Source organism: Centropristis striata, chromosome 22 (genome assembly GCF_030273125.1).
Source record: "Centropristis striata isolate RG_2023a ecotype Rhode Island chromosome 22, C.striata_1.0, whole genome shotgun sequence".
Taxonomy (NCBI): Eukaryota; Metazoa; Chordata; class Actinopteri; order Perciformes; family Serranidae; genus Centropristis; species Centropristis striata.
The window spans coordinates 17,281,349-17,301,719 of record NC_081538.1 but is presented as its reverse complement, the minus strand read 5'-3'; the positions used below and the strand labels follow the sequence as shown (position 1 = coordinate 17,301,719).

Here is a 20,371-nt window from a genome sequence, read left to right as displayed (position 1 = left end):
ATTATTATTATAACTCTTAAAACTGGATAAATATCGAACACTTCTAAATCTAAAGTTTTTTTTTATCTTGGTAAGAAACAAATCATTTGCAGTGCACTCTGCTCGGGCCAGTTCATCGCTGCTTGCAGCTTTAATTTATCTTGTTTTAAGAGTTAATTTCTTATTTTAAGCGTACAACATGCTTACTTCTAGATTTAATAATCTTAATTTAAGAAATCTTGTCAAGTGAAATTATCTGTCCATGCAGCAAGATCATTTCCCTCAGATTTAGTGTTTTTATCTTGTTTTTAGACACACCTTTTTTGCAGTTCTCACCGGATCTCAAAGTCCAGAGTTTGAACAAAGTGGATCAGATCTTGTGTCTTATTAACAAAAATACAGCCTTCTTGTTTTGTTTCCGTGTTTTTAGTCTTGTCATTTCGCAGGAAACCTCTGTGGCTATGCTTTATATTGTAACAGGATGTGGCCTAGGCCCCAAATGAAACAAAAAAGGCGCGCGGAAGCAGACATACATCTACACTTTGCATTATATTCTGCAAAGGTGTGTGCAGACAAATTCCATTTGCATGTGTGTTCAGCCAAGCCTTAACACACACACATGCACACCCATGCGAGTTAAGTGACTTGTGCATTGTTGTGGACCCGCAGACAGAGGCAGCTCATTTATGCCACAGCACAGAGCCTCAGTGCAGACGGTTTTACAGTGAAAGCCTTGTTTCTTAAACTCCTCAGAATCGGCTCTCGATGTACTTGTGAGGCACCACATGACAAAGTCTGCGCTATGTGTAGTAGCAGTTGAAGTGTTAGTAGAAACAGCAGAGTTTTAATAAGGGAAGTGGTAAAAGTATAGTGAAAGTATAGTAGCGGGAGGAGGTTGGGAGGAGGAGTTTTAGCCAGCTTGTTTCACTTCCATTCACTTTTTCTCGCCTTTGTTGACCTTTCTGACCCCGCCCTCTCTCACCTGCATGCCATACATACACCACTCCCTGGACCACAACAGCTTGAATGTTTTGTGCATTTTTGTGTGTCTATGAGGGTAACAGGGCACAGGTGGTCAGACCACGTCCCCTCCTGCACCCCTTGCCCCCGCTCCACTTTCCTGATCCGTCTTAGATCTGCTGGGTCGAGCTAAAGCCCCAAACAAAGGCTCGTACACAGAGAGAGCCCCCACACAAACGTACTCATGTGTGACTGTGAGGGCAGAGGAATGCACAATGTGTGTGTTTGTGCGTGTGCGACAGAGAGATTATGAGGAATAGTGAGTGAGAGAATCAACACAAGTGTCCTTTCATTCATGAATGTGTTGAATTATTCATTTCTTTACACCAAGTGTGTGTTTGTGTGTGTGTGTGTGTGTTCTGTTCATCGTCTCATCTTCCCTTGTTAGATTACATGTGCTATGAGTCAATGTTATATCTGTCCTCACCTGCACACTTGCACTTTATTGTGAATAAAATTATATGCACGTGAGTTTAAACACATAGCATTTCTTTTGCATGTCATTCCTCATTCCAATCATCCAACTAAGTGTATGACTTTTGTTTACAACGGCATTGATTATTCTTTACTAACAGCAGAAACCAGTTCTTCCGGTTCTGTTTGCAGCTTCCTCAATGAAAAAAAAAAGGGGGGAAATTGTTTGCATTGACAAAAAAAATGGCTGTATGGTGTTAGAGATGTATTTCTGTAAGACGATATGACAAAAGTGCAGCTTTGGAAAACTGTTCATAACACAAATGTGCCTCATCATCATGACACGCCGCTCACTCCCTGCAGGGTGTAATTTGAACTTGCGTCACATGATCACAAAGCCAAAAGTATATTTGGTGAAGGATGTAAAGACATGAAGATGTTGCATCATGGAGGAGAAAGACGTGCTTACTGACAGCTGCTGACCTTTCACCTCATGACACCGACCTCACACACTCATATTTATTACATATTTACTGAAATATGCATAATTTCCACCTCTTTTCTTAGTGACTGGACTGGGTTTCATCACACACCATCATGTTTCCAAGAGCAGAACTCTCTGTGTGACCTCTGACCTCTGATTCTCTGCAGAGGTACGAGGACTAGAAGTCGTATGAATATATAGAACGCTGCTGCACGTCTTATAACTGGAACACGTAGACATGAGCACATTTCAACTCAACTCAACTCAAAATTAAAATTTACACAATCCAATTTTTTGCCAGATGTCCACTTAAACTTTTTTTTTACAATTTATTTATTGAAATTTTCAAACGAAATACCACATTTCAGAATCAGTACAATTAACATTAGGTATTAACCCCATAGTGGTAGTAGTAGTATTAAGTAGGATGAATAAAAATATTAAAAGGAGAAGTACATTTTTCATCAGAAAGCAGAAATGAAATTGAAAGTAGACCACTTCTACTACTATCATGAGTAAAAGTAAGAGTTGTAGTAGGTCAGGAGGTAGTAGGAAATAATACACTACTGTAAGTACCAATAGTAGTAGTACAAGTTATGTATGTGGTAGTAATAGTACAAGTAGTAAGTATGGTTATAACACTATATGATTCTGTAACTTGTTGAATTTTTGAGCTAGTTCAATCTTTTATATAAAAGTGCCCACATGTGTTTATTACAAATGGCACCAATTCAAACATCTGCAAGAATATCACAGAGCTCATGAGTTGATGTCAAATACATGGTGTTCCTTAAGAGCCCTAGGCTCACACTCTTAGTTATCTGTTTTTGTTATACAGGCAACTGTTCTTTATATACAGTGCTTAACAAATGTATTAGATCACTGGTTTGTGCCACAGCTGTCCTAAATGAACAGCATTAGTAATTACCAAACGCATTTTTTATGTTTCTGTAATGGTTAATACACCAGTATGTATTAGCACTTTAGCCAAAATTATATTTAGAATGCTAAAATATAATAATTACTGTTATGCATGGATTTTATAATTGACTGTTTTACCAAATAAAATGTAAAAATAGTAAAGCACATTATTATTTCTTGATTAAGAGTCAAATTCTCATTATTTACTTGCATTCCTGAACAGAAAAATTTGTTTTAGTGGTTATTCTTGATTAATTTCTGACTTCTCAGAGAAGCCCAGTGAGCCGAATCAAATCTGGGTATAAAAAGGTTAATTCTGTTTGTTATTTGTCAAATAAATGACAATAACATTTTAGTTTTAAACAAGCTTATGAAAGATTTCTAAAATGTTCATGTTTTCTCGTTTTTCTGACAGCTGGTCAAATACGTTTGTTAAGCACTGTATGTAAATAAATGTATGTATAAAAACTTCTTTCTTCCAAGCGCCTGTCCCTAACTTGTAATAATGCAAGTAGTAGTAGTGAAGGTACTAAATGTAGTAGTATGAGTACATCTCATAAGAACTACTTGTAGTAGTGCAGTCAGTAGTAGTGGTGATGAAGTACTAGCAGTAGTATGAGTAAGAGTAGTAATTGTAGTAATGCATGTACTACAAATAGTACACTACTTGAAGATATACTTACAGTAGTGCAACTAGTAGCAGTTCAAGTTCTAGAAGTACTTGTTGTAGTAGTGCAGAATATTGTAATAGTGATAGAATATTACAGCATTATTCTAGTATCATTATAATATATATTACTGCTAAAACAGAATCACAATTACAGTGGTATTTCTGTTTGGCCAGTATGATCTATCAGTGTAATATAAACAGTAGTATTATGGTAGTGGTGGTGATAAGACAGGAGCAGCAGTAGTAATAAGATGTAGTATTAACAGCAGTTCCTTTAGAATGAAGCGTTGTATTTATGAGCTGTGTGGACTCAAAGTTCACACTGATGCAGAACAGTGTCATCCCTTCATTAATAATAAACTGGAAACTAGAGCTGTGGAACATTTCCCTCCCACACACACACTCACACACACCTGACCAGCGAGGAGAGCCAGCTTCGTGAATCAGGATCAGGATGACCGCTGTCACATGACTGCTTGAGTGTAATCTCCCACAGACAGGGAGGTCTGCTTTGAAGCTCCACTTACACCCTGATCTGGAGCGACAGAGATCCAGGACCCTCTTAGTCCACTTTACCTTCACTGGGTCTATTTCTCCTTCATGAAACAGAGCATGGACACACACACACACACACACACACACACACATCACAACAGAAGTGATTTGCATTAACTGGCACACCTGACATGTTTGTTTGTTTGTTTATTTATTTATTTATTTATTCATTTATTTTGAACTTTGTTTAGTAAGTTTTTTTTCCCAATAGAACACAGACATACAGGAACACTCAGAACAGAATCCCCACCTCATGAAGTAAAACTAAATAAATATATAGGCCAAGATAGATAACTAATAGTAATAATAGTGATGATGATGATAAATAGATGAGTAAATCTAAGACAATATAAGTTAAGCATGTCGTAAAAGAGGACAAACATTAAAAGGAGAGAAATTTACAGAAAACAAAAACACAAACAAGCAAAAAACATTAGAGAAATACAGTACACTGTAAAAAATGTTTACAGTAAACAATAACCCTAAAACTCAGTCTTAATTAGAGTTTTTGCTGATATTTACATTTAAATTTACAGTAGCAAATCCACTCACTGTATTTTTTACAGTGAAATTCTGGCAACCACAGCTGCCGGTATTTTACAGTAAATTAAACAGACGTTTTTTTACAGCGTACATACTGAATAGTATTGAAGCGGGTTGTCATCTAAACACAATGAAATCAGTGGTTGTCCTAATTAACTGGATTCATGTAGCTCTGATTTCTCTTCCACATAGGCCTATCTCAGAAAAGGTTGCAAATCTTACTGAATTTGCCAGCTGAACCTCTAAGTGTGTGTTTTATTTTTTCCAATTTGCCTGACAGGTTTATTTAATTTGCATAAGATGACTAGATGTTCCTGTTATAATTACAGAATGGTTCAGAACATTTTAATACTAATTGTTTATATATAGTATTCCATTATAACACCTATTGTAAAAATGTACTAGAGGATTCCTGTGGTTTTCCAAGGGAGAGTCTCTGGGTCACTGCTCTGTTTGTACACAAAGGCACGTCACTACTGCGTGTAAAAACTGCACCTCCTCCATCTAACTCCTCCTCCCCCTCTCTCTCTCTCTCTCCCCCTCCCCTCGCTGCTTCCTTCCCTGTAGCTGATGCAATGCTCATCTTTATAAAAGGGTGAGTCCCCACCCCTCCTCCAGCAGAACTGGGTTTTCTCTCCGAGCGCACCGCATCTCTGGGAAACTGCTTTAATTATAAATCTTAAAATTCTTCTGATTTTTCGCGTAGATTTATCTTCAGTGTCTTGGTTGACTTGAAGTGTCTGACTGAGCTAGTGTCTGTAAGAGGCCTGTCTGATCATTTTTTAATTCATTCATATTCATCCTAAATACTCTGAAGGATCAGTCGTATTTTGTGAGGAAATCGTCCGGACATTTGCTGATTCTTTATTTTTTTACTGGACGGATTTTACAGGCATCCTGCCACATCTTCATCAGGTAAGATCCCCGGCATCTCATCTTCACTGACTGTCTGTCACAAAATGACCGGATGTAGGCGGTGCAGGGGCTGAAATTTAAATCTTTAAGATGCCACACTTTTTCTTACATTTAAATAATTAACTTAATATGTGTCTTTTATTTTGATTTATAATCATATATAATGAAAAAATAAATTAGATGCGTTGTGGGCTCTTTTGGGCTAATTACTCATTAATAAAGTATTTCCTGTCTTATTATATGTATGGATCTGTATCCATAGAGGCATAAATGTCCTTTCTGAGAGGCCTGGTGCCTTATTTCTTACCTTCTCTGGTCCAAATAAATAAATAAATAATGAAGCAGTGTGACAGTGATGCTGCAGTGCTGGACTCATGTCTGGAGGTGGCACACAGGGCTGTCACTGGCAAACAGCTTCATTAAATACAAGCTGGGTAAAAAGAGAAATATTGTAAAGCCAGAGTCTCTGTGTGTGATAGCAATGAGTATAATCACACAGGGGGTATGAATCAGAGAGGGAGCCTCTGCGCAAAATGGAGAGCCATGCCCATAAAGAGACAACACGTGCCATTGTTTCCATCGGAGCCGGCTGTGGAAATAATGTCATTAAATAGATCTGGGGTTGCGCCTTTTACGCACTGTGTGGCTCTCCATGTGCGCTTTATTCACCCATTATATAAAAATATGATATTATTATATAAGCTTTATATTATAATGCTTTGTTGTGACAGGATTCTGCTTTATAAATGTCTAAAAACTGATTTGTGTGAAGATAAAGACGCAGTCACGCCCTGTTTTCATATAACACTTTTCTACAAATGTGCGCAAAGTGAGCGGCGCATACTGCGGCTTTTTGTCATTCAGACATCAGGGCTGAGGTGATGTCGGGTGGACTCGGTTGCCGGTAGTCTGGTATTTTTCCACTGCCGGTGCGTCACCCCCTCCCCTCCTCCCTCTCTCCTCCTCCCCCCGCCTCCCTCCATCCGAGAAGTCACATGACCTGAGATTCATGAGCAGGGCTGCGGCGCGCGCCTGCTGCTCACTATAATATTGATTATTCCAAAGGCGGCGTGAACGCGCAGAAGTAAATAAAAACGACTGTGGTGTGACGCAGCTAGAAGGAATGCGTAAAAATGAATAGTAGGAAGTAAATTTGCTCTTTTCTTCTTGCTCTGACATTATCAGCATGAAACAGCCGACTGCCAAGACTGAGATGAGCCGTTTCAACATCTCTCCTGAGGAAGACAGCAGCAGCTCCAACAGCAACGAGTACACTTACCAAGACTGTCCTAAGAAGGTCCCACTGGGCGGGTGAGCCTGGCTTTAAAATGTCCCAACATACATTTTTTTAAATAAGTCTTATTTTGAAATTCATTTCTAAATCCATCTCTCTTTTATTCTCCTCCAAAGCCAATACTCTGACATCGATGCAGAGAGTCAGAACTTCCTCCCTGAACACAATCTGGGCAAGAAGAAGTATGAGACAGAATATGTAAGAGTTTTTATCATTCTACAACACAAGTTTGATCATGAATGTATTGTTTTTTTCCCTGATTTCCTCACCATGAACCCATGCTTTCCCAACAGCACCAGGGCAATGCCTCCTTTGGCATGTCCGTCTTCAACCTGGGGAACGCCATCATGGGCAGTGGCATCCTCGGCCTGTCCTACGCTATGGCCAACACAGGCATCGCCCTGTTTGTGTAAGTCTTTATTTGTTAACTCAATTCTTTTCCCAGCAAAAATGGCAAAGCAGCTTGAGGCTCGAGCCCAACAGATTTATCAGACAGCTGATATTATTGGCCTATCACAGACTCATTTTGGACTCATAGGAAAACCTTTTCTGTAGATTATATAATACAGAAAACAATAGTCATGTAGCTATTTTATTTATTCTTTATTTTGGGTTAGTAATTGACTGATACTGAACATAAAATATATTTATATATTTTTTTAAATATATTTTCAGAATCAGAAGCCTCTATTGTCATTGCACAGGGTAGTACAACGAAATTTGCCATCAACCCGTCCAAAACGTATAAAAAAACACAAACAATATGACAGAGGTGAACAGGACAGGAAGACAGAGTGAAGAGAAAGAAATACAGCACAGCATTTTATTTATAATTTTCAGTGTATATTGATATTTATTTAACTATTTATTTTATTTCAGTCTTTATTTCTAGAATTGGTTGGAACTTTCTAGAAGTTACATAATTCACTGTACATGTATCATATAAAAATGTTAAAATATATATATATATATATTTTTTTTAAAGAAGATCCTTGTGAGTAGCTTTGCATAGTCATTTAATAAATCAGTCGTGCTCTACGTCAGAAATCAGAGAAAGACAGAATGAACAATAACCATAAAAGAGGTTGAGGTTTAAAGTAAACAACAAAAAAAAAGCCACTGTTTAGTTTCATAATCTGGAGCCAGCTGAGGCCAACAGCAGCAGCTGTAGTTTTGTCTGTTGCGTCAAGGTTGCAGGTCATGATGTGCCGAGCCTCTGCAGGGCTTTTTCCCGCCAGCAGTGTGTGTGTGTTTGCTCTGCAGCCGGCGCTCGACCCTGAGCAGCAGATTACACCGGGGTCGAAAGTTTACAAATGCTCATCGTACTCGCTCTAGTACTCGCTATCATGTTTGCAGCAGATAAAACTGTGCAGATTGTTCATTTAAAGTGGGAAAAAAGGACATATCTCTTCAAGGCAAATTATGTTTTTTTAGAAGAGCTCCCCCTATTGGCTATGCAGAGGAATTTGAGATTAAAAAGCATACAACTTGACTATCACTTTTACTGCTTATGTGAAGAATTTTAAGAGTTATCTACATTTATTTTCACCTGGATCGCTTACGTTTTCATTAGTTATACATATATAATAATTATAAAAGCACTTTTAGTTGAATCACTGTCTTAAAAAGGCCGTTTACTACCACTCAGGAGGCAGAAACCAACAAAGAAAGACCAGTAAAGTGTCTTTTCTCTAACACAGTCAGAATATGAGTACATGTACTTTGTGTGCCATCATATTGCAGTTGTATGTCGGTTTACAAACACAGGGAGTGGCTGTAGAAGCAGCTTAGCCAGGCTAATCCTGCCGCATTTGGGCCGGAGTTATGTAAACGGAGAGATCATGAATGGAGCACGTAGTGGTTTACTTTCAGCCAGCCGCTGACCAATCAGAGCCCTTCGTTTGCAGGAAGGATAGCTGGTTTCTTTGTATTTCGCAACACAGTCTGGCATTGTTTCTCATCCTCAATTAAAGTTTTAAAGAATTAAGTAACCACTTGTTGAACAGACCCATAAAAGGTCATCCAAAGCATATATTTGTCTGAGTCTGAGCAAATAAAGCGATAAGATATGAACCGTGATGATGACAGAGGCAGGCAGGCAGGCAGCCAGAGACTCAAAGCAGCTGGATGGTCAAATGTCCGGCAGAACACGGTGCTTCTCTTCAACACGTGTCCACAAAAGGCGCGGAGATTCATTTTCACCTCCGCTAAAAATACACAGGAACATATTGCTGGCTTTGCAGCGTCCAGAAAGTGCAAAGAGGATCCCTGACAGGGATCCTTTCTGTCCTTTGTAACCCTGCTGATGCTGCCGTTGACTTAAAGAACCTGCTCACTAATGCTGCATTCAAGGTCTTTGCTGATCAGGCTGACGAAATGTAGGAAAATGCAGGTTTTTTTCGTCACATAGGGGCCGAAAGGATCTGACTGCTGTTGCTTTTTTTCCAAAGCAGAAAATTATGAATTGGACACTCTTTGAGGAATTCTCTTGAAATGCTTATCCATATCTTGATATGTTAAGTTCTTGGAAGAAGCAGAAATGTATTAAATCATGTCGTCCTGCTGGCAGGTGCTGCATTCGATTTGAATCATTACAAGGGTACACGGTGTAAGACATCTCCTGGCAGAGGAGTGGCTGACCTTCCCGTTAAATAAATGTCAATGTGTTTGTTTACCGCATCCACAAAAACACATTTGTCATTGAAATGGCCTTTAAATCCCCGTGTTCAACACAAGCGTGGCACATGTAACAGAGAAGCACTGCAGTATCGATCAGGAGCGGTCTCTCATTGATTTAGCTGGTTTGACTTGTAATTTCGATCTTGGTCACGAGTCCACATTAAACTCAACATCCCTGTTGTCTGTTTACAGGATTCTCCTTGTGGCCGTCGCCATCTTCTCCTTGTATTCTGTCCACTTGCTACTGAAGACGGCTAACGAAGGAGGTGAGTCCGTCAGATTGTGTCCAAACTTCCTGCTTGGATTCTCCCGGAGGTACTTTTGAATGCTAAACCTTCCTGTCTTTGTGTATTTCCTCCTCACAGGTGCGTTGGTGTACGAGCAGCTGGGTTACAAAGCCTTCGGGATGCCGGGGAAACTGGCCGCGTCCTGCTCCATCACCATGCAGAACATCGGAGGTGAGACATTTTAGCAGAACAGAAGTCTTATGCAACTGTAATTAAACCACCGTGTTTATTCCACTCTACAACACTGTGTCTCTGTGTCTAAACGGACTGCTTTGGAAAAAAAGGAAGGAAAGGAAAACAGAAATGTTGGCCCAGTGGAAACCAGTGTGTGTGTTTGGAACGTAGAGCAGCTTCCAGTGAAAACTTGAGTCATTCTACAAGCACGCACTGAACTTTTTTTTATCCCTTGGAACAACTCAGCCCAAATATTAGACATCACTATTTTTGCAGTGGAGTTCCACTCATGGGCATGACTTGGCTTATTTTACACCAAAATATACTAATGGCTGTTTTTGTCTTTGCAGCCATGTCAAGCTACCTCTACATCGTCAAATACGAGCTGCCCATCGTCATTGAATCCTTCATGGGAACCAGCAATGGGTGAGTGACCAGATCTTTTTTAGTTTCCAAACTTGGAAAATAGATGTGATCACCTGCATATCTTGGACAGTTTAAAAGTTGTCTTTAAGTCTATATGGCTGATTTGACTGTCTTTTAAAGGTGCAGTGTTGAATTTTCTTGAAAACAGAGATTATATATATGTATTTATTTTTTTTAAATTGGTTTTTAATAGACATAAAATACATGTATACATTTAAAAACTCATCATTTTTGGTGGATATAAATGTGAGGGGAAAAATATATTAATATGATCACAAATTAAGTTGTATAACCCTCTATTGGAGGTTCTTAATTCTCCAATAAGTATTTTCCAAAAAGCGAGTTTACTTTATAAGCCAGGTTTATTTTGGTTAATCTGACTTATTTTCAGTTGATTCAGTTACATAAAGCAAATTCAACTAGTTTCCCATCATGTAACTGAGCTTGAGCTATGTTGACTTTGCATTCTAGAGTCAAATCAGCTTAGAATAAGTCAAACTTACTGAAATAAAACTGGCTTACTTGGTTAACTTATGTAAGCGTCCCCAGATTTCCAAGAAAACGGTTATCGGGTCATAGAGATCGGCCTCTGGCCAAGAAAAAGGTTGAACAGATCCTGCCAGTGATTCAAATGTGACCATCAGATCATTTACGCTGCCGTAACTATTAACCAAATGTCAATACAGACATCCCAGAGGGCTGTTTACAGGGTCAGGATACTACACAACTGGTGAAAGAACTGTGTGTGATTAGCTGGATGGAGTAAGGTGTTCTTTTGGGAAATGTGGCTGAGCTGAACATCGTCAAATGTTTTTTAAAATTTTCTTCTAAATGAGATGTTGACAGAACAGGGGACTGCTCACAAATGCACTGTTAGTAATGGTCAAAAAGTCTATGCGGCACACTTTGGACTTCAGAGTAATCGATAATAAGTGTTTTTGTTGTTGTTTTTTTCATTACTGATTCATTTTAGCCGGCAGAATATATGAAAATAATTATATGAAAATCTTACAGCATCTAGAGTAGAAAATACAAAGGAAAACTTTAAAAATCATACTTTTTTAAAATATAAATGCAAGGAAAAATATATTATATTGGTATCGAAGTATGATTTGTTGAATTCTAAAACAAATCTGACCTGATTTCCAAGAGATCAGTAATGGGGTCAGCCCGATCAGCCTCAGGTTTTTGGTAGTGATTCATAAATATATTCCCAATGTCAGTACAGACATCCCAGAGGGGTGTTTGCACGTTGGTGAAAGATGGAGTAATGTGTTGCAGCACAAAAATTCCTAACAGAACAAGGATTTTTTTAACTGAAGTGTAAGAAAAAGCAGAAACGGCTGGCAGAGACACTCGAGGTGAAGTGGCACATCAAGCAAAATGGCTGCCGGTTGTTTTTGAAGTGTCGGAGAAGAGGAAGCAGCATCTTCTGTGAGAGGAGAGGGAGGGGAGGAGGGGGAGTCTGGACGTGTTTTTAAAGGGACGGACAGTGCTCAGTCTATCCGAGCAGTCCTTCAAAGAGCCCTTTTAGAAGATGCGGCCGGTGCCGCATCGCGACGGAGCGGGCATGAGCTCACTGCGACCTCGCTTAAAGGTTGAAAAATTGATGGGGTTCGGCTCCTCAGTGCTGCTTTGTTGAATCTATTTCTGTGTGCGATGCAGTCATCCTGCGCAGGCCAGTTTGTGTCAGCTGACATGCAGATGTTGGAGATGTTTGATCAGGACTGGAGATGTAAAAGAGAATTCTGACAGTGAAGTGGATTTAATGTGATGTTGAGAAGCCAGTTTTAGTGCTAATTAGCCAGGTGCTGGTTAGTCAGCGTGTCTTCAGCTTGAAAGAGATGACTATATGTGATCAAAGCTACTGTATATATACCTTATATACTGAAGTAAAGACTAATGTGGATACATTACATTACAAACACTGGTGTATCCTGAAAAAGGTGACAAAAAATACAACCTATTTCTGATCTGTAGCCTTTTTTAGCCTTTTGATTTTAGTTTGAATGCAGGGTAAAAATATACTTTGAAGCTTTTAAGTTCTAACATTAAAGAAGATGAGAATATATAAAAAATGATGAATAGTTAAGAATGTGTGATTTGTCATTTATATTACACAGTAGAGCTTTCAAAATATATCAAATATAAATAGGGTAAAAACAGGAAGCAAATGTGTAAAAGAAAAAAATAATGACGTAAAGAGTTTTACTGACGTGTTCTTGTTCCGTCTTGTTGTGTTTCAGAGAATGGTACACTAACGGTGATTACCTCGTGCTGATCGTGACGTTTGTTATTATCCTGCCACTGTCACTGCTCAGGAACTTAGGTAAGCGGTGTGTGTGTGTGTGTGTGTGTGTGTGTGTGTGTTGTTAAATATTACAGAGGTGTCAGTAAAAAGGCTCGTGACGCACTTGCATGAGCCCAAGTGTAAAGTCATAAAAGTAAAACAAAGAAGCATTCTGCACCTTTAAAACAGAAAACCTGTTTAAAAAAACAAACTGTAGCTCATGTTTCTGTTTTGCTTACCCCCTCAGGTTACCTTGGTTACACCAGTGGTCTGTCTCTACTCTGCATGGTGTTCTTTCTGATTGTGGTGAGTAAAACCCACCGGTTTCCTCATTCCTCACACACACACACACACACACACACACACACACACACACACACACACACACACACACACACACACACACAAACGTATTTCCTGCACGCCCCTTTGGCACCGGAGCTGGCCTGTTGTGCCAGATGAGTCAAGGAACAAATTTCAATTTTCCATTTAATCCCTGGCTCCCTTCTTTCCCACTCAGTAGAAGAGCAGGATACACTAAGCTGGAGTCATAACACACTTAAAATACACAACATAATAAATAAAAAAAATAGTGAAGACTGAACTTATGGGAAATAATGGGCTAAATGCTGATTCAAGAACTGGAAGGATTACAATTATTTATGGTTGTAGTTACTATTGGCTATTCCTACGAAAACTGGACATCTGCGCAATTTCCTCTTGTAGTTATGCACGGAAGCAGTTATTTTAATCCAAACCTTAACCAAGTTATTTTGTTGCCTAAACTTAACCAAGTACTTCCATCTAACGACATCAACATCTTTAAAACAGCAACTGTTGAATAAAGCGGTCGTATTTTAATATTACACATGAACCGTTGAAATATTAGCTAATTAACCCTAAAATCTGTTGTCTTGTCCTTCAGGTGATCATCAAGAAGTTCCAGATCGGCTGCCCTCTCCCTGAGGACCTCACCGCTCTGAACGAAACAATAAACAAAGTGGTGAACATCACCCTTCCTCACTTGAACACCAGCGCTGTGGACTACAGTGAGGACGCTTGCACGCCAAAATACTTTGTCTTCAACTCTCAGGTAAAGCTCTTTAAGAAGGAAAACATCTGGAGGTTGAACTTGGTACTGAAATAAAAAATCATCTGGAGTATTTAGGCTCAAATGTTGACTTTGTTTGTTTGTTTTTTCTCCAGACTGTCTACGCCGTTCCCATCCTCACCTTCGCTTTCGTGTGCCACCCCGCCATCCTGCCCATGTATGAGGAGCTCAAAGAGTGAGTCACACTGCTTTCGTTTTATTACCGAACTGCAAACAGCTGCTCTCTTATCATTTTAACCACAAGAGTTACATAAAAACTAAATGAAACATTACATTTTTCAACTAAACAGCCGTTCCCGCCAAAAGATGCAGGGTGTCGCTAATGTGTCCTTCCTGGCCATGTTCATCATGTACCTGCTGGCTGCCCTCTTCGGATACCTGACCTTCAACGGTGAGTCTCTTTGACAGGGAAAAACCATTTCACCTTTTAACTTTATATATACACATATGTGCTGACTGTATGGTGGAGCATATTTAGCATGTAGCTGATTCCATAATCTACCTGAGTTTTAACAAAGACTAAATAAATGTGATCTTATTTTCACCAAATAAAATTTTAACATTAGTTAATTTTGAGGAGAACCATACATGGCATCAAAAACACGCCAACGTTAGAGAATGGATACCTCGAAAGCAAAGAGTTAACCGTTCCAGGATGGGTGTACAAGCGGTCATTGTCTTTAGGTAGTAAATGTCAGAGCAGATCAATCATCCAAAGGGAAGACGCTTCCAGGTCCAAAATAAATAGCAGGTATTGGAACAAAATGTGCAGGAGTCAAGGCCTGTTATGCAAGAGTGTGAAAAAACCCACCTGGCGCAGCTGACCAGTGTGCCACCACGCTTGTGTTCTGTTTGTTATGGCAGAAACATCTGAGAGAAGTGCAGATATGTCCCTGGAACTTTAAACTGGTTATACAAGAATTAGATAGTTCCTCAACCGTCATAACAGCTCTAAAGCTGATGTGGGTGGTGCACTGTTTGAGTTTGGGCAAGTAGAGATTGAGAAATCATTATGACGTTGTTTCTAACCTGCTTGTCTGGATTTGCCAGAGTTAGGACACTGCAACAAAGAAGAATATGTAGAGGCAACAAATTAAGCTTTTTTTTAATGCTAACGTATTTTACAGTTTCTTCATGTGTTCTCCAAAATATAATAACAGCTTACAGCCATGCTAATGCCCTTTTAGCTAAAAGCTAATGTCAGTTAAGCAGCCGTTTACCATGGTTATGTTCTAAGTTTAGCCTGTTAGCATGCTACCATTTGCTTAAAAGCACAAAACACAAAGCACACAGCAGGGGCAAAGAAAAGGGTAAACAAATTGTAACTAATAAAGCCATTGGATTTGAAACTTTTTTTATGTTTTTATAATATCCCTAGCTAAAAAGGCTGTTGGGTCACTTTTCTTTTCTAACTTGTGAATATCTGTATTTATCTCTGACCTTTTTTGTAAATGTGTCACATGTTGTGCCTGTGAATCAAACTAAAGGGTTTCTGTTGTCTTTCTACACAGTGCACGTGGAGCCTGAACTGCTGCACACCTACTCCAAGTACTACAAGTCTGATGTGGTCCTGCTGATCGTCCGTCTGGCTGTGCTCACCGCTGTCACCCTCACCGTCCCCGTGGTGCTTTTCCCTGTAAGTGTCAAAGAGATGGAGCTAATCTTGTTATGACTGTAGTGAATTTAGTGGGTCATGTAGGATAACCTTTGTGTCTGTCTCTGCGTAGATTCGTACCTCCGTCAACCAGCTCCTGTGCGCCTCTAAGGACTTCAGCTGGATCCGCCACACCATCATCACTGTGTGCCTTCTGGCTGGCACCAATGCCTTGGTCATCTTTGTCCCCACCATCAGAGACATTTTTGGCTTCATCGGTAGGTGCCTGAGCAAGTTTATGTGTATTATACTGTCATGTATAGCATCTTAAATACAAAATGTGTCTAAAATGTGGAAATTCTTACCCCAAACAGGCGCCTCTGCTGCTGCCATGCTTATCTTCATCCTGCCCTCGGCTTTCTACATCAAACTGGTCAAGAAGGAGTCCATGAAGTCTGTGCAAAAGATCGGGGTAAGGAGTTACTTTATTGGTGATATACTTACTTGATATACTTAACTTATACATTTGTCGGTTCAATATGAAGCTGTAGCTAGGAGACCTTCAGCTTAAAAACAGCATTAAACAGCTAGCCAGCTAAAGTTAAAAAATATTAAAATTACATTTTGTGGTCTTGTTTTTAACATGATCACAAGGGACTGTTTATTCATCAAATTCTTAGCAAATAAAGGGATTCCCAATCTGTAAAGCTCTTCCTTGAAGTCACCTGAGGTAAACACGTTAGCTAAATGTGTACTTGTTCTCCTCTCCAGGCCACCGCCTTCTTGATGTGCGGCTTCCTGGTCATGATCGGCAGCATGAGCCTCATCATCCTGGACTGGATTCACAACGCCACATCCAGCCCGGAGGCACACAGCGACGGACACTAAAGCTCCATCTCTCCTGCTGCGGCGTACTGAGAAGAGAAGAGGCTCTCAGCGCCGGACTGCTACGACCGCGCAACCAACAAAGATCAAAAACCTATTGTAAAAGAAAAACACAAGAACTTACTTGATGCTCAGCTTTGACTTCCTGAGCGACAAACCATGCCATTCCAAGAGAATGTATCGAACTTTGTACAGTATGCTGTTATAGACCACAAAGATGGTGTTTTACTTGTTTTTTCTCTTTTTATTGTAACTTTTTTCATCGTTGCTCGTTATTATTTTTAATGTTTTTTTTTGTAGTTATGGTACAGCTTAAAACAAATATTTGAAGGTGCCTCAAATCAGAGATGACTTAGTCGTAGAGTTCAAAATGCAGCTTACACTCAGGTACGGTGTTATGTGTCTGTGAGTGTGGCTGTGACCTCAGAGCTCGGCAACAACAAATCCTGCTGAGAACTGTACGTGAGTCTCCTGAAGATTCACAAGAGGCGACAGACTTGAAAGTTCATCCTCCTCAAAGATGATTAAGTTCCTTCCAACATTTGTTGTTTTTTTTCTTTTTTTTTTCTTTTTTACTTTGCCAAAAATGTATTTGTAAAGCATCTTTGTATATTGAAAAGCACTTACTGTTCAGCACACTTGTGGAGAAAAAAACAGACGTCAGTTTTCACAGGCAAGGCCTACCACACCGCCTTTTCAGTATTCGTACCCAGGCCTTGTGACCTTGCTTATAGTGTCAGCTTTCCTTGTAAAATTCAATATAAGTCAACAGAACCTGCCTTTTCAAACCCAACACTGGGAGCTGCAGAGTACCTCATAGGAGGACTCTCTCGAAACTGTATTTACTCTTTATAACCTGCTGAAGATCTTGTTGGAAAAGCGCGTGCAGCGATGACACTACTGCTTTGACACCTGGAGGCCGCCCAGCCCCCAGTTCCACCTCCCCATTCAGGGGACGGGAAACTTAAAATGTTTTTCTTTATGGGAGAATACTTTGAATTTGACCACATGCAGTGGTTGTAATATACCTGTTAAACTTGCAAGAGAAAAAAATAGAGGTCAGGTGTGCTCTTAAACACCGACAACCAAACAACTTTAAAAAAAAAGCTAAGGAGAGCATCTGTCACAATATTTGAGTGTTTTTGCGCACTGTCGCGCAGTTTTGTGCTTTCAAACTGTTTCACAATGAAGAACTTGAGCTCTACGCGGACTTATGCCCTGTTGAGTCGTGAACCTGTCATCTGACGGTGCACTGTGCTTCCAACACTAACTTAACACATCACCATACTGTTATTGTCCAACATCTATTTATGGAAGACCGTGAAATCAATGTAATTTAATCTATTTTACTATATTTATATAATAATGTATGTATATATATATGTATATATATCTATTGAGTTCAACTGTATATACGCTTTGTTTTGTTTGAACTTTTTTTTTCTACAATAATGCATTGGAGTTGTAAAACAAAAGCGAAAAACCCCAAGCTGGTGAATTTGTGATATTGAATTAGCTCCGATAGACTGGAGCTTAAACTGTTCATCTCTGTTAAGACTGACTGAATTATCCTACTGTGTTGATTCTGTGAAAACTGTGTTACATGTGGAAGCCACTGATACAGCGGCAACAAAATTGTTTCCTTTTTGGCCCCTGAACACGAACCCGGATCAGCAAAATGTTCTTTACGCACATCTTTGTTCGGAGAGTACGTCAGCCATCTCGACCTCAGGAGCAAAGAGGGCTTTGCCCACCAGTGTTACACTCTTGTTTCAATGAAACACTATGTATATCCTGTAAATGATGTCCAAATAAAATCAAAGATAATCTATAACATTTTGGTTTGCTGTGTTACTGTGTCAGCTTCTTTCAGTTTGAAAACAGTTTGTGAATGTGGTTTATGAGGACAGGGAGTTGGAAACATCTGGATTGTTGTCAGTTATTTAACTACAATGAAGGCCGCTAGGGACCTTAATGACAAACAGATTATTTTTTCAAATATCAATACTAGACATTTTAAAGGAATCTACTTATTGTCGTCTTCTAATTTATAAATCTAATTTATAGTTTCTTACTGAAAAAATATAATTTCTTTCATCACTTTTTAAAGCTGTATGAACCCCTAAACTAGATGCTACATATACATTAGTGATGAAACAAATCAGCTAAATATACTTCTAAACTCTGATCATATAGCATTAGTACTCAACACAGAGATAATGTGTTCTCCCTGGCATAACAGGGTTTATAAATGTGGTTTATGTGGACAAGGAGTTAGAAGTTGTTTTGGAAGTCACTAAATGGATTTATACCAGGTCCTCCATCATACAGTTAGCAGGGACTTTAAAATGTCTCATCCGATGGCTTCCTGAATTAGTCCAGCTCAGCATGGCCACTAAGGGGCCTTAAGAATAATGTTAAAACCACCAAAGGTATACTCTTAATCCTATACCCTTAATGTGGCTATGTACAACCTGTAATAATATATTCTATATAAAGGTTATAATGTTAAAGATACTGAAGCCAGCCTGTGAATTCGGTGAAGATCTTTTATCCCCCTATACTTTCCCTTTATCATAGTATAATTACATAAATTCTGAAGATTTCTGAGTTGATAAGGCAAATATTTACACTGCACCTTCTGCAAATAAAGAAAGGCACCGTCACAGTTGTTGGGTTGTAATTATTCTCCAGGTGCAGACTAACGATCACATCAAGCATGACTAACATTTAAATGAGGCATTTTCTCCTGGGACAGACATCACTTTTCTTTGACAGCACTGCCCCCTAGTGGCCAACACAGGACACTCCACAGCTGGAGCAGAGTTCATTTATCTAGCTCACAAAGAATAAATATTTAAAGAACTCTGATTAAATATAGGGTGATTTCAATTAGCATGCTTCGAATGATAAGATAAGCCACAAATACACACTAACCAACTTTTCAGCTTGTGTACAACTTTTAACCTTGCAGTTGAGCTTGATAGATTGTTAGTGACTATGGAAACAGTTGACAAGTGGTTCACAAAATCATTTGATAGCTGTTTGTCTTTTAAGCATACCTGTAATTATGTTAAGGCTTGATACACCTGCACAGCTGGCTGATTAGACCTCAAACACTGACAGGCCTTTTTCCCCACATAGTAGGAAAAGCACAGGTGTTGCTACTAATAAGAATAGTTCAATTCTGTTCAAGCAGACCATGAGGAATGACAGTGAGCCAGCATGTATACCAGGATCCTGACATCATTTCATTATTTACACCTGTGCTTTTACTACAGACATGTCAAAATGTCTCCAGTGAAAAAGGCCCATCTGTAATAAGCTTAAGGTTAGGCCTAGAGGCATGGTATTTCACACAGGTGTGGCTGACAAGATGGAATGTAGTTTTGTAATGTGTTTTACAAAGTTCTGGCATAAAGCATGTCTTAGTTCAGAAGTGCCGAACTGATCGGGCCGTTGTGGCTGCAGGTTTTCATTCCAATCAAGCAAGAACACACCTGACTCACTCATTTAATTACCTTAACTGTCTTCACTCAGTTGATTTGTTGAATCAGGTGTGCTCCTGCTTGCTTGGAGAAAGCAGGAGTGGACTGGTTTGACACCGCTGTCCTGGTTATTAAAATATAACTTAGAACAGGCAAGGACCAAAGACCTGTTTAAATCCATGTTAGAACTGATGTAGTTTGGGTTGTTTTAGCCACATGCTAAAAAAACAAATCTAGGTCTAAACAAATCTGTCTACTGAGAGCAGTAGACAGAGCTGAATAGTATTTTTCAGCTGTGCCACCACTATACTGGTCAACTCTTATGTTCTCACAGCTGCAAGTTATTATTATTATTTTTTTTAAACAGATTACCCATCCTGCCCAGCAAAGTTAGAGGCTAGCAGGTTAACACGGCAGAGCATTTATCAGCTAAAAAGCCGATAATAAACTCAGGAGTGTGAAGAGATCAAAAATAGAGTTGAAAGAAAGTGAATACTGGACCTAAACCCACCAACTGGCCAGGAAACAACTCAAAATGAAAACTAATGTTGCCTCGTAACTGCTGGATGTGTAAATAAACATGTTTGCCGTAGCACCATAGCAACAGAGGTGATGTCAGTGTTGTTCACAGATTGTTGCACT

General features: G+C 39.3%; 1 protein-coding gene across 1 annotated transcript; it reads left to right on the top strand.

Annotated features, from left to right (window-relative positions):
* Positions 1-5,197: 5,197 nt before the first annotated feature.
* Positions 5,198-18,075, top strand: slc38a2 (solute carrier family 38 member 2). Its single transcript, XM_059325464.1, has 16 exons — positions 5,198-5,501; positions 6,687-6,812; positions 6,912-6,993; positions 7,089-7,204; positions 9,667-9,740; positions 9,840-9,932; positions 10,286-10,361; positions 12,608-12,690; positions 12,899-12,957; positions 13,577-13,744; positions 13,858-13,937; positions 14,053-14,153; positions 15,274-15,398; positions 15,490-15,634; positions 15,731-15,828; positions 16,128-18,075. Exons 2-16 carry the CDS (start codon positions 6,688-6,690, stop codon positions 16,242-16,244), a joined length of 1,542 nt encoding a protein of 513 aa, XP_059181447.1. The 5' UTR covers positions 5,198-5,501; position 6,687; the 3' UTR covers positions 16,245-18,075.
* The last annotated feature ends 2,296 nt before the right edge of the window (positions 18,076-20,371 follow it).

What these genes read in the sequence shown, in the direction of transcription:
- slc38a2 (XM_059325464.1), top strand. Translation starts at nt 6,688, where the DNA reads ATGAAACAGCCGACTGCCAAGACTGAGATGAGCCGTTTCAACATCTCT. An exon ending in TTCATGGGAACCAGCAATGG is followed by an intron (nt 10,362 to 12,607) that starts GTGAGTGACCAG and finishes GTTGTGTTTCAG; the next exon opens with AGAATGGTACACTAACGGTG. An exon ending in CGGATACCTGACCTTCAACG is followed by an intron (nt 14,154 to 15,273) that starts GTGAGTCTCTTT and finishes CTTTCTACACAG; the next exon opens with TGCACGTGGAGCCTGAACTG.